The 12,366-nt window shown below is 32.6% G+C and overlaps 2 protein-coding genes and 1 pseudogene across 2 annotated transcripts; all 3 read right to left on the bottom strand.

Annotated features, from left to right (window-relative positions):
• On the bottom strand, nucleotides 5,050-8,163 carry LOC109328246. The gene is made up of 4 exons (XM_019561627.1): nucleotides 7,922-8,163; nucleotides 7,715-7,813; nucleotides 7,327-7,622; nucleotides 5,050-5,218 (listed from the first exon to the last, which is right to left on the bottom strand). Exons 1-4 carry the CDS (start codon nucleotides 7,922-7,924, stop codon nucleotides 5,050-5,052), a joined length of 567 nt encoding a protein of 188 aa, XP_019417172.1. The 5' UTR covers nucleotides 7,925-8,163.
• LOC109339287 lies at nucleotides 8,406-9,058 on the bottom strand (annotated as a pseudogene).
• Nucleotides 9,231-11,938, bottom strand: LOC109328254. Its single transcript, XM_019561639.1, has 4 exons — nucleotides 10,723-11,938; nucleotides 10,539-10,593; nucleotides 10,262-10,463; nucleotides 9,231-9,878 (listed from the first exon to the last, which is right to left on the bottom strand). The coding sequence occupies exons 1-4, from the start codon at nucleotides 11,936-11,938 to the stop codon at nucleotides 9,231-9,233; spliced, it is 2,121 nt and encodes a 706-aa protein (XP_019417184.1).

Here is a 12,366-nt window from a genome sequence, read left to right on the forward strand (position 1 = left end):
CTATTTGGTTGGAGAGAATTAGTAACGAAAGAGAAAGGAATAAGAGAGTTGAAGGAGAATGAGCATATTTCTTTCATTTGGTAGGAGAGAGTATGGAGAGAAATAAAATAAAGTGGTGAGATTCGATAACTTTTAGTTTCTTCTCTCATGTGTGAGAAGAAATGGTAAAGGAGAAGAGTTTTTTATTTACAATAATGCCCTTACCTTTATCAAATCCTCATTAATATTTAATGTGTAAAATTGTAACACCACAGTTCTAACATGCGACTTCCCAGACGCATGAATATACTGGGCGTGCCACCCAATAAGCTTAAATACTCCCTGTAGTATTTATTCTCCTCCCAGGGGAGCCTTCCGTGACTCGAACTCGTGACCTCAGGGATAAATAATCACTATATCACTGAGTTGCTACCATTAAGCAGCTTAATGGTGTCGTCTCCGTGGTATAGTGATTATTTATCTCTGATGTCACGGGTTCGAGTCGCGGAAGGCTCCCCTAGGAAAGGAATAAAATAATGTAGGGAGTATCTAAGCTTAATGGGTGGCACACCCCAGTATATTCATGAGTCTGAGGTCGTATATCACAATTAGAGATATTACAATTAAAAGTGACATTTAATTATTAATATAGTTGGTCCACTATTAATTATAATGTACACTAATTATTAATACTAGTATGAAAAAAAGGTCCTTTAGTTTATTTTATTCAAAATGATATGGATGTAGTAAGTTTTGGAGTCTGATTCCAGAAGAACCCATTTTCATTATTATTTTTTCTTTCTTTTAGACTATGCCTTTTGGAGTAAGTTTAATTATTATTTTTGAGTAATATAATGAGATTGAGATATATGATGACACATAAATAAAATTAAAAGTAATTATATATGTTCAATTATCTGAATATCCCTTAGATATATTTTGCATTTATATAGTAGTAAGGGCATAATAGAAATATAGAAATTACACTAATTCAATTACCTAAATACCCCTTAGGCATATTTTACCTTTATATATAGTACTATATATATTGGTTATTATGCTTCATAATATGGGTGTATATGAATTATAAGCATGCTAAACACATTTATTCAATTTTAAAAATGTTATAATTTCAAATCAAATAAGTAGTTATATATGAAAGGCAAAGAAAAATGACTTTTCTTGTGTTTTCTTGTGTTATAGGAAAAATATTATGTAACATATTAAATATATCATCAATGCTTCTCTATAAAGTAAGCAAACTTGTGAACATATTTGTTCTAGAAAAATGAAAATTCTCAACTTTCCACCAGAACAAAAGCACAACCAAGAAATCACATGTCATTAAAATTGGAAAACAAATTCAATTTTTAAAAATGCCAAACAACAATAAAACTAACTAGAAATAAATAAAATTTTCATATATAATATCAATAATAAGATCAATACATTTTAAAGAGTCAAACTTCAAAATATTATTTTAAATATGTGGTTTGATTTGTAGTTCTATAGATTCAAGAATCGCTTGAACTAAACCAATCTTAAATGGTTCCATAAAAAAAGAAGCATACATGAACACACTTTTTGGTTATGTTTGGTTTGATGTCACTAATTGTGTTTTAAACTAGAACCACTACACACATATTTAGAATATTAGTTAGTTCATGCAATTTGTGATGATATTGTTTAACATGAACAAATAATGTACTAATATATGTAATCGACTTTCGAGTTTAGAATTCTAGTTTAAAGGCCAACACATTCCAAAATTGGTGCATAAAGCATTTTCGATGTGTTGTGCATAAAAAACATAGTGATGACAATTACATATCATTTGAAAGAGGATTGTTTCGACCCGATTTTTGGTTATGTGATATTTTGGAATCGTTACTATATTTTTTGCAATTAAAACATGGAAAGCTTTTTTTGTGCCCAATTTAGGATAAAATCATATTTTGAATAAGATTTATGAACTTAAGAGTCAATTATGGATCAAGAAAGGTATTAGTACCTTATTTTCCATAATAAATTGATATCCTTGCTAATTGTTTGAATTAAATACACACTTGATTTCTTTTATTAAAAATTAAAATTTTAAAACAAATATTTATTTTTTATTTTTGTATGTCTCACAATAATTAATTATGTTCACATGTATCCTTATATGTATTAGGGAATCAAGACTACGAATTTCTACAAAAATATTAGTTAATTAATTTGATTTTTATTTATTTTTCATGACAAGATTTAGCAATTTTTTGTCTATCTGCTTCAAGAGAATGAGATAACAGTTTTCATCTCCACACCATGTATTGGCTTAAAGAAATATGTTTTAATTAATTACTCATTTCAAGTGAATGAGGCATTAAAACTCTTGTTTACACCACAACTCGACTTAAAGGGATTTATTTTTAAATTAATTACTCATTTAAGTGAGTGGGACATCAACGCTTGTGTTTACATCACATCTCACCTCGAAGGAAGAGGTTTTTAATTTTATTATTAATTTACCCATTTTAAGTGAATGAGGCAACAAGACTCGTGTCTGCATCATAATTCGACGTAAAGGATTAAATTTTTTATTAATTGCGCACTTATCACTTTAAGTGGGTTAGGTAACAACACTTGTGTCTATATCACAATTTGACTTAAAATTGGGGAAAATATCATTTCTAGTACTACATCTCAAATATTTACATTTTCTATTTTATTGAGAAGAAAAATATTTGTTTAATTGCATGGCCATTATTTCATAAAGAAAATGATTGTTTACTATTATTTAAAAATGAAAATTAATAAAATTAATAAATTAATCATCAATAAATTATATAATGATAAAAATAATAATTATAATTAAAAAACTAAATTAAATGAAAAATAAAGAATATAATATGAAAAGAAAGTGCATACTTATATCTAGCATTAGAAAGAAGTAATACAAATTTCTCTTTTACATCTAACATCAAAAGGAGGAGAAGAGAACACAAATTTCTCTCTTATGTTATTTTGTGTTTCTATTGTAGTGTGTCTCCCTTCTATTTATAGCGGGACCTTGACCAAGTACTTTTTCTGGAGAGAAATCTAGCATCAGAAAGAAGTAATACAAATTTCTCTTTTACATCTAACATCAAAAGGAGGAGAAGAGAACACAAATTTCTCTCTTATGTTATTTTGTGTTTCTATTATAGTGTGTCTCCCTTCTATTTATAGCGGGACCTTGACCAAGTACTTTTTCTAGAAATTATATGTTTAACTATGAAATTTCCTTTTCCCTTGTTTAGGGATGGCAATGGGTTTCATTGGATCCGGTAGTACATTACCCGGATCCGCCCCATTGTTTCATTTTTAGACCCAGACCCGTCCTAGACCCAGACCCGTCCTAGACCCATGCTCATACCTACTGGGTTTGCTACCCATGGCTCCTTGGGTACCCATCAAATCTGTGGGTACCTACAAATTAAAAAACATTAAAAATAATTTTCAGTAACTTATGTAATTTTATATTTGTTTACTATAATCTTATATGTTATTTAGGTAATCAACAAGAGAAAAAATTATAAAAACTAATTTAAAGTTTTAAACACATTTTAAATTAACTATTTCAACATTATGACGTAAAATTGATTTAATAAGAATTGTTCAATAAATATAATATTATATTACACATATATCAATTAAAACATAATATCACATCACTACTCAACAATGTAACATATTGTTTAACAACATATCAATTATATTTACAAATTAACAATATAACATTATGGATTACCAATACATATAGGGATCCACATATTCCACATCTTAGGCTTAGCCATCAATTTTAGGGAAATCTGATGATATAGATCTACTCACTAATTCAAACAATTGGATTTTCCTAGAATTGATGGCTGAGATATAGAGAAAGTTGTTTAAACTTACTCTTGGAGTAAGTGGATCTCCTCCCATATATATGAAGGAATAGCGGGTCCGGGTACCCATGTGTCTAGGTACCTCATTACCCGGACCCATACTCATCCAATAGTGGGTCTTAAAATCTCGGGTCTCATTACCCACGGGTCCAAAAATACGAATCCAGACCCAACCTGTTGCGAGTATTTTTGGCGGGTACACACAGATCTAGGTACCCATTGCCATCCCTACCCTTGCCCTAAGTCATTCTGTAGGAAAAATCTCTAATAGAGACTTTAAAAGGTGAAAGACTTTATACTTCAAACATACATAATATATACTAAAGATGATGAACAATACTATCATTATACAATCACGATCTTTCATGTCAAATCATCAAAAACAAATATATAAAATTAAAACTTGAGCGAAATCGTATCTTAAACATATTCATATAGAATATAGAGGATGAACTTTATATCATCCTTCACCATTATCCATCAACTTCGTGTCATTTGTCCTTGTATGCAAAAGCATGCTCATAGTAAAATATGTACGTTCTTTAGCCTTCCAATTATAGACTATCACTAGCCTTAGTTTCTCCTCTAATAGGATGAAGACAATGTTTTTGTGTCTTATGTTCTATGTCTCATAAGGTAGTCTACAATTGGGGACCATGATCCCTTATTTATAAGAAATGCATAACTTAACATGAAGGGTGAAGTTACTTCATATTCTTATTCCAATATTGTCCACCATAAAATAGAAATAAGATTTTTGCTATCTATACAATAATTTCTATGATAATTATGTCTATAGTTATACATTTTACTTGAATTAGATCAATTTAATTTGGCTACTTAAAAATAATAACTCTAAATACATTTAAACATTACATACGTGACCCAAAATTTCTTCAATGTCAAACTTGTTTTAAACTATCAAAATTAAATAATTATCACAATCCAAACTCTTCTCTTGATCATACCATTAACAATATCGTATACAATTTTCCTAAACATAACATGCCCAAACAGAGCATAACTAGAAGCAATGATGCCTTGCGAGCCAACACAAATGATGTACTCACCCTCAATTATGATGTTGCAGCCAGGCCTAAGGAGGGATTGTCCATAATTAGGGACAATAACCACACTGCCAAGAAAGTTGATGCACCATTCATGGTCTCCACCTTGATCCTGACCGAGCCAAATCAGATGCATCAACACTAGGCCAGCGTGCATCAGGCGCACCAGCACTAGGCCAAGACGCATCAGGTGCACCAACACCATGCCAGGGTGCATCAGGTGCACCAGCACCAGGCCAGGGTGCATCAGGTGCACCAACACTAGACCAAGGCGCATAAGCACCATGTTAGATCTGCCTCAACCGCACATCAGACCACTCAAGCCTCCCATAAAGGCAAGGTCACACAGGGCACTCATCAAACCAAAGTTCAGGTGAGGCATCACATCCCAAGCAGAATTAAGGTCTTAGGATTAATGGGTTTTTCATTACTTGTTGTCCAAACTATCATTGTTTTAGTGTATTTTATCATATTTAACATATGTAACATGTGCTAATTAGTTAGTTGATTAGTTAGACAAGTTTGTTAACAAGTTGTGATGAGTTCTCTTGCCTATAAGTTTAGCATTTCATTTTTGTATTCTCATTAAGTTCAATTCTAATAAAAGTAAAAGCATTCTATTTATTCTTCATTTCTTTTTTTTTTCTCTCTCAAGAACTTCTCAATCAATAAGAAGTTCTGATTTTCATTCATTCATTCATCTTTTCTTTGATGGTATCAGAGCTCTTTCAAGAGCTCTACTACTATCACTACATGGATTCCCAACTAACTTTGGTAAGAATGACCAAGTTCTCTCAGTTGTAAGTTCTAGGATGGAAGACCAGGGATTAGGACAACAAACAGACCAAAATGGCCATGTTTATGGATTGAACAAAGAACAATATCAAAGGTTGATAAACATGCTGAATCAACCTAATGAGAATGCTAATAAATCAGGTTAGAATGATCCTACTACTATCACTACCAGTGTTCTATCAGCCATATCTACCAGCCATAATAATAAAATAACATGTAATCTTGATCATATGAATTCTTTTGTCAATTGAATACTGGACAGTGGTGTCACAGACCACATAAGTTCCAATTTAACCAACTTTTCTGCTTATAAAGAGATAAAACCTATTAGGGTAAGGTTGCCTAATGGAAATCAAGTAAAAGCCAACATCTCTGGAACAGTTTCACTTCTCCCTGAACTTCTGATTCACAATGTCTTATACTTGCCAAAATTTTCATATAATTTGATATCTGTATCTAAACTGGCTTTAAAGTGCAAATATGTGTTATCCTTTGATGCTAACTGTTGTGAAATCCAGGAAAAGATACTACAACAGATTTTGTATTTAGTGGAGGTTTTTTTTGCGATTAGCGGAGGTTTTTAACCTCCACAATATAATTAGCGGAGGTTTCAAAAACCTCCACAGTTATGACCGCTAGAAGCATTTTGCAGAGGTTTTAAAAAACCTCCGGTATCTATACATTTGTAGAGGTTTATTAGTGGAGGTTTTTAACCTCTACTAATTGTGGAGGTTTTTAACCTCCACTATTTAATGAGGTTTTTGTAATGTTTACTATGGAGGCTTTAAACCTCCACTATTTGAGAATGTTAATTGTGGAGCATTTTGACCTCCACAACTCGAAATAATATATAGAGACCTGCTGAAAGAGATAACTATTATATGTTTCTAGAGGATTTCAACCTTAATTTAATTTCACAATTTTCACAACTTTAATCTCATTAATTTATAAATATTATTTAAATATAAAATACTAAATACAAACGTTCTTAACAATAATAAAATTGTATTGCAAATAACCAAGGTAACATAACATAGTTGAAAGAGTTATAATCCATCATTCATTATAAATCCAAATACACCATAAAATCTCAAAAAACTAAAAGTAGTCTCATACGACACTTTAAAAACAAAATGCATAACATAAATCCTAAATATTGCTGGCTCTAGATGATCCTCTTGCACCCAAAGGTGTATCAGACATACTTGCATCATCATTTTCCAGAAATAATAAAATGAAAACATTTAGTTGGAACGATAAAAAATATTAATAATTACGGCATCATTATATACACTTGGTTCATATAATATTGCATATCCTATGATTATGCACACTTGAGTAAAACATTTCTATAGATGGTATTCACACCTTACAATTGTAGTAGTACACAACCCTGAATTTACTTTGATTTTATCAATTTTTTATGAACTAATTACTGCAATATTATATAGACCAAACACTACAAATCAAACATTGTCTAATTGTTATATAAATAGGAAACAAACAAACAAACATACAAAATACTGAATATAGTAATGATACTTGCACATACATGTGTAAAGAAGTTAGCCAACCCTTTAGGGATCCCTCCTTCTTTCATTATGATGTAGGACTTAAATGCTGATTCCAAATTATTGCATCTCTCTCGCCAATTGATAGAAGATGAAGATGCAGCAACAAATGATGAAGAGTGACTCAAATCAGAAACTCGAAGTCTAGTATTCCTATATGTATTTGTAGGAACTGCTCCCATGCCCATGGTTAGCACTCTCCCAGAGTGATCTGGTCCCATCACTCTACCAACTGAATCATGAGGAGAAGCTTCAGATTCATCAACATTGGTTTGAGTCAAAGCCTCTTGAATTTGTTCCTACATGCATGCAAAAATGTTATCAATTGTAAAAAATTGAAGATCAAAATTCATTGCATGCAAACAAGATTACTTAATTAGATTGAACATACCGCTACATTCATTGCCGCTTCATTTACAAATGTTCCATCCTTCCTTTTATGAGTGACAACATATAAGTTTCCACGACGTGGTGGCTTCCCATTCACCATCTAAAATATAGAAAAGTTAATTCAAAATTGAGCTTTTCTAAATAAATAAAAAGTAATAAGTGCAAAGTCTAAATAAATAAATAAAAAGTAACATCATAATGTCACTACCATCTCACGCCTTCTTCTTGAATTAGGCTTAGAACCACCAGTATGTGGAATTACTTGCTTCTTTCGAATTTCTTTGTTTTTCTTACAAAGTTCCTATGAAAAAACAATTACAAATTCACACAGTAATCAAATAAATAGCTATAGCAAAATTCAAATAACCAAAGGAATGTCAATTTATATACCATAGTTGATGGTCTCAGATGATAGTGAACAAAACGATTCCACTGATCTTTGTCTTTGCCAATTGGAACATTTCTTACGATTTCATCTCTAGTCTTGGCTGGATCAGAGAACTCATTCCATAATCTTTGTCTACTTGCACACCATTTTCTCCCAAGACTAAGTTTGCAATATCGTCTTGAAATGCGTTCAGTAGTCCTAAAACAGAAGCGAGGCTAACAAAAAGGGACATGAATTTGTCAATATCAATTTTACATATAAACACAAATAATATTAGAGATAGAAATTTATACATGCATAACTGTTATACCTTTATGATTGTATCAAAGCACTCTGTAAAATAAGTAGACGGTATACAACTACGTCCACCTGACCACTTATCATAATCTATTGGAAACAACTTGCAATCAGATGTCAATGTTCCTAAAAATCCAACAAGAAGGCCTTGCGCATCACCATAGGCTGCACCTTGCTCATCAAATTCCACAATGATGCGTAGCCCAATAGGTAAGTTATTGACTTCTCTAACTTTGACCTTAATCTGCTTGACAACTCTTTCTGAGTCTATAACAATAAAATAGAAATCAGGTGAGATATCTTTCATTTTCTTTGGTCACATCCTCTATTGTGGACCAATTATTATTGTAAATACGAAGTAAACATAACACTTGTACCTATTGCCTCGACAACCCAATAATGTGTACACTCGCGTCCAACATGATCTCTCAATGTTTCAACTTCTTCTGGGACTTCCGGAGTTGACATATCAGGAGCTTGTAAGGAATGTACTGATGGTGCAGTGTCATGTGTCGCTTGTGAAGGGGCTTGAACTGATAGTGAAGGATCTGTATGATTTATTGTTGCTGAATAATGAGTTAAATCTTCTATTGGAGATGCACCACATTGTGATTGAGGTGCTGATTTTAATGGATTCTGATAACGCTACACTTTTGGCATATGTTTATATTCATGTGAATAAATAGAAAATGAGATAAAAACAATTAGATGATAATATGACATAATAAGTAACTTCATAAAGGAAAGGAAATAACATTAATTATGTAAAACAATTACCTCTGACAAAGTATGATAGTAACTATATAGTGTATTCAAGAAAGAGTGAAGTTTTCTAAACTATATCATCAATTACATGGTTTGTTGCCAATTGCACATATTCATCATTTAAAGTAAAAAATTGGTCAAGGTTTTGCTCTTGGTATGACTCATTTTCATATGCATCATGTTGTTCTTCTTCTCCCATGTCGTATAAGTCTCTTGCCTTTAGGTGCACAGCAACATTCCATCCTTTATTGACCACATCATCTACATAATACACCATTTGTGCTTGAGATGCTTCTATGTAAGGTTCATGTTCTTCACGATCACCATTATGAATTAATCTATCAAAGTTAACACAATTAAAATTCCAACTGTCCTTTTTATACCCTCTATCTCGTGTAGTATCTGCCCATCTACATTTGAAAAGAATAACCCTGAAATAACCATAATAGTTAATCTCAATGATATCTTCCAACTTTCCATAATATGGTAAGTCTGCTTGTCTTATGTTCCCATCGACACTACTTGATATACAAGATGTGTTAGAGGTTAAGAAAACGCCACTATTTTGCATTCTCATTCCCTCTTCTCGAGCCAAGGTTCGAAATTTGAATCCATTGATATTATAAGTAGTAAATCTTCTTGCAATGTCTAATGGTCCACGTGCTAGAAACTTTAGACCAGTAGACATTGAATTTATTGTGTCCGGATTCATAATCTAAGTATAAAAAAATATGTAAGTTAGAATTGAAAGTTAGTATGTATGGCAAATAAAAATATAACAACAAGTTGGTCACTCACCCTCCTTTGAAACCAATCAACAAATTCTCTGTTGACTCTCTTCTCTATATCTATAGTTGAAGGTCTCCTTCCCCTTTAACTCCTTTTTATGAATTCTCTAAACTCGCTATTTAAAAAATTATGTTATAATCAATGAAATAACTATTATATTTCAAGTAGTGAATCACTTCGATTTTATCTCATTTACTTACTCCACAAATGGTGTGACAATTGCACAATTTAGAAGCACATATCATGAGCTTGAAGTTTTTGCATCTGAGTTAAAGTGAACATTGAGGAAGCTCCTATTGATTTACCAACTTGTGGGAAGATAGAGGACACGAACAAAGGCTCTTTATCACTTGGATCGTCACAAACACGTCTAGGTCTATTGAACCTTGTCTCTATATCTTCAATGTATCGCGAGCAAAAATTAAGAGACTCTTCTGCTAAGTAACTCTCAGCTATGGAACCTTCTGGTTGGGCCATGTTTCGGACAAAGGATTTTAAATGACCCAACTCTCTATAAGAATAATGAATAATTAGAGTACAAAAAATGATATTTATAAAATATGAACATAACGTAGAAATATTTTACCTCTCCACAGGATACATATATCGATATTGCACTGGACCCTCAAGTCTTGCTTCCTCTATGATATGAACAGTTAAATGAACCATAACAGCGAAGAATGATGGTGGGAATAACATCTCCAAGTGACAAAGTGTAACCACAATTCATTCTTGGAGCGTATGAAGTTCCGAAAGATTTAAGCTCTTACCACAAAGGACTCTAAAAAACGAACTGAACTCCACTAAGATTGCAGTAACATGGTTTGGCAACAAGTTACGAATTGCTAGAGGTAGCAATTGTTCCATAATAATGTGGCAATCATGACTTTTCAACCCATATATTTTTTGTTTTTCCTCATCAACACATCTACTGATGTTACTTGCGTAACCATCTGGTACCGTAACACTCTTCAAGATTTTGAGGAATAACTTCTTGTTGTCACGGGTTAGTGAAAACAAAGCAAGGTTATATCTATCATTATCATCCGACCAAAGATCAGACCTTATGCCCATTTCTCTCAAATCCTTTCGGGCTTTAAGATTGTCTTTTGATTTAGACCTATCATGGAGCAAAGTATATATGATATTGTCAAAAATATTTTTTTCAATATGCATAAAATCTAGACAATGTCGCAACAAATTAAACTCCCAATATGGAAGTTCAAAGAATATGCTTCTTTTATTCCATTGTTTAGGTTCTTCTCTAGACCTTTTTCCAGTACCATTCAGCTTAGCTCCTTTCCCAAATGTAACATTAATATTTTCCACCTGCCTAAAAATATCAGATCCTGATAATTTTGATGGTGGATTTCGTTCCTCGGTGCTTCCATCAAAGCGAGCACGAATCAATCTAAGTTTGTGATTTCTACTTAGAAAGCGACGATGACCCATAAAACACCACTTACTACTATGAGGAAGACGACAAGGTTCCGCATCAAAGTTACAAGTAGGACAAGCTAATCCTGTATGCGTGTTCCAACCAGATAAAATGCCTAAACTAGGAAAGTCACTAATTGTCCACATAAGAGCTGCCCGCATTCTAAAAGTTTCGTTTGATGAAGAATCAAAAGTTTCCACACCATCATTCCATAGCTCTTTCAACTCCTCTACAAGGGAACGTAAGTACACATCTATATTGTTTCCAGGTGTGTGCTTGCCCAGAATAGTCATTGATAGAATGAAAGAAGTATGCTTCATACACATCCAAGGAGGAAGATTATATGGAGTTAAAAATACCAGCCAAACGCTATAGGTAGAACTAAGAGTTCTGAAGGGATTAAATCCATCTGTAGCAAGGCCTAAGCGAACATTTCGAGGATCTGAAGCAAAATCGGGATGCATTAAATCAAAAGTCTTCCACGCCTCACCATATCTTGGATGCCTTATCAATCCATCTTTATTGCTTTCCAAAGCATGCCATCCCATATGCTTTCTAGTCTTACAACACATGAACAATCGTTTCAATCTTGGTTTGAGTGGGAAGTAGCGCAAAACCTATGAAAAGTAGCGCAAAACCTTTGTTGCAACCTTGTTTTTCTTATTGGGTTTCCATATAGATTTACCACAATGTTTGCATGCATCCAAGTCTTTTTCACCATCTCCCAAATATAACATACAGTCATTTGGACATGCATCTATCTTGGTGTAGTTAAGACCAAGTTTATTAATGATTTTCTTTGACTCATAAACAGAAGGATGCAACTTCACTTCTTCAAATGCACCTGTCAACAAATCTAATATCAAAGTCATCGCCTTGTCACTTAATCCACACAAAACCTTTATATGATATAATTTGATTATAAACTCCAGTTTTGTGTAATTGCTCCCTTCATACAATTTCTGATTTCCGTCTT

The sequence above is a fragment of the Lupinus angustifolius genome, chromosome LG02 (genome assembly GCF_001865875.1).
Source record: "Lupinus angustifolius cultivar Tanjil chromosome LG02, LupAngTanjil_v1.0, whole genome shotgun sequence".
Taxonomy (NCBI): Eukaryota; Viridiplantae; Streptophyta; class Magnoliopsida; order Fabales; family Fabaceae; genus Lupinus; species Lupinus angustifolius.

Coding starts and splice junctions, on each gene's coding strand:
- LOC109328246 (XM_019561627.1), bottom strand. Junction 7,623..7,714: donor AAGCGGCAATGAATGTAGCG/GTATGTTCAATC, acceptor GCATGCATGTAG/GAACAAATTCAAGAGGCTTT. Junction 5,219..7,326: donor GAAGGAGGGATCCCTAAAGG/GTTGGCTAACTT, acceptor GCCTTGGTCTAG/TGTTGGTGCACCTGATGCAC.
- LOC109328254 (XM_019561639.1), bottom strand. CDS start 11,938: ATGGGATGGCATGCTTTGGAAAGCAATAAAGATGGATTGATAAGGCAT. Junction 10,594..10,722: donor GTTTTTTAGAGTCCTTTGTG/GTAAGAGCTTAA, acceptor TTCATATCATAG/AGGAAGCAAGACTTGAGGGT. Junction 10,464..10,538: donor TATATGTATCCTGTGGAGAG/GTAAAATATTTC, acceptor TTATTCTTATAG/AGAGTTGGGTCATTTAAAAT.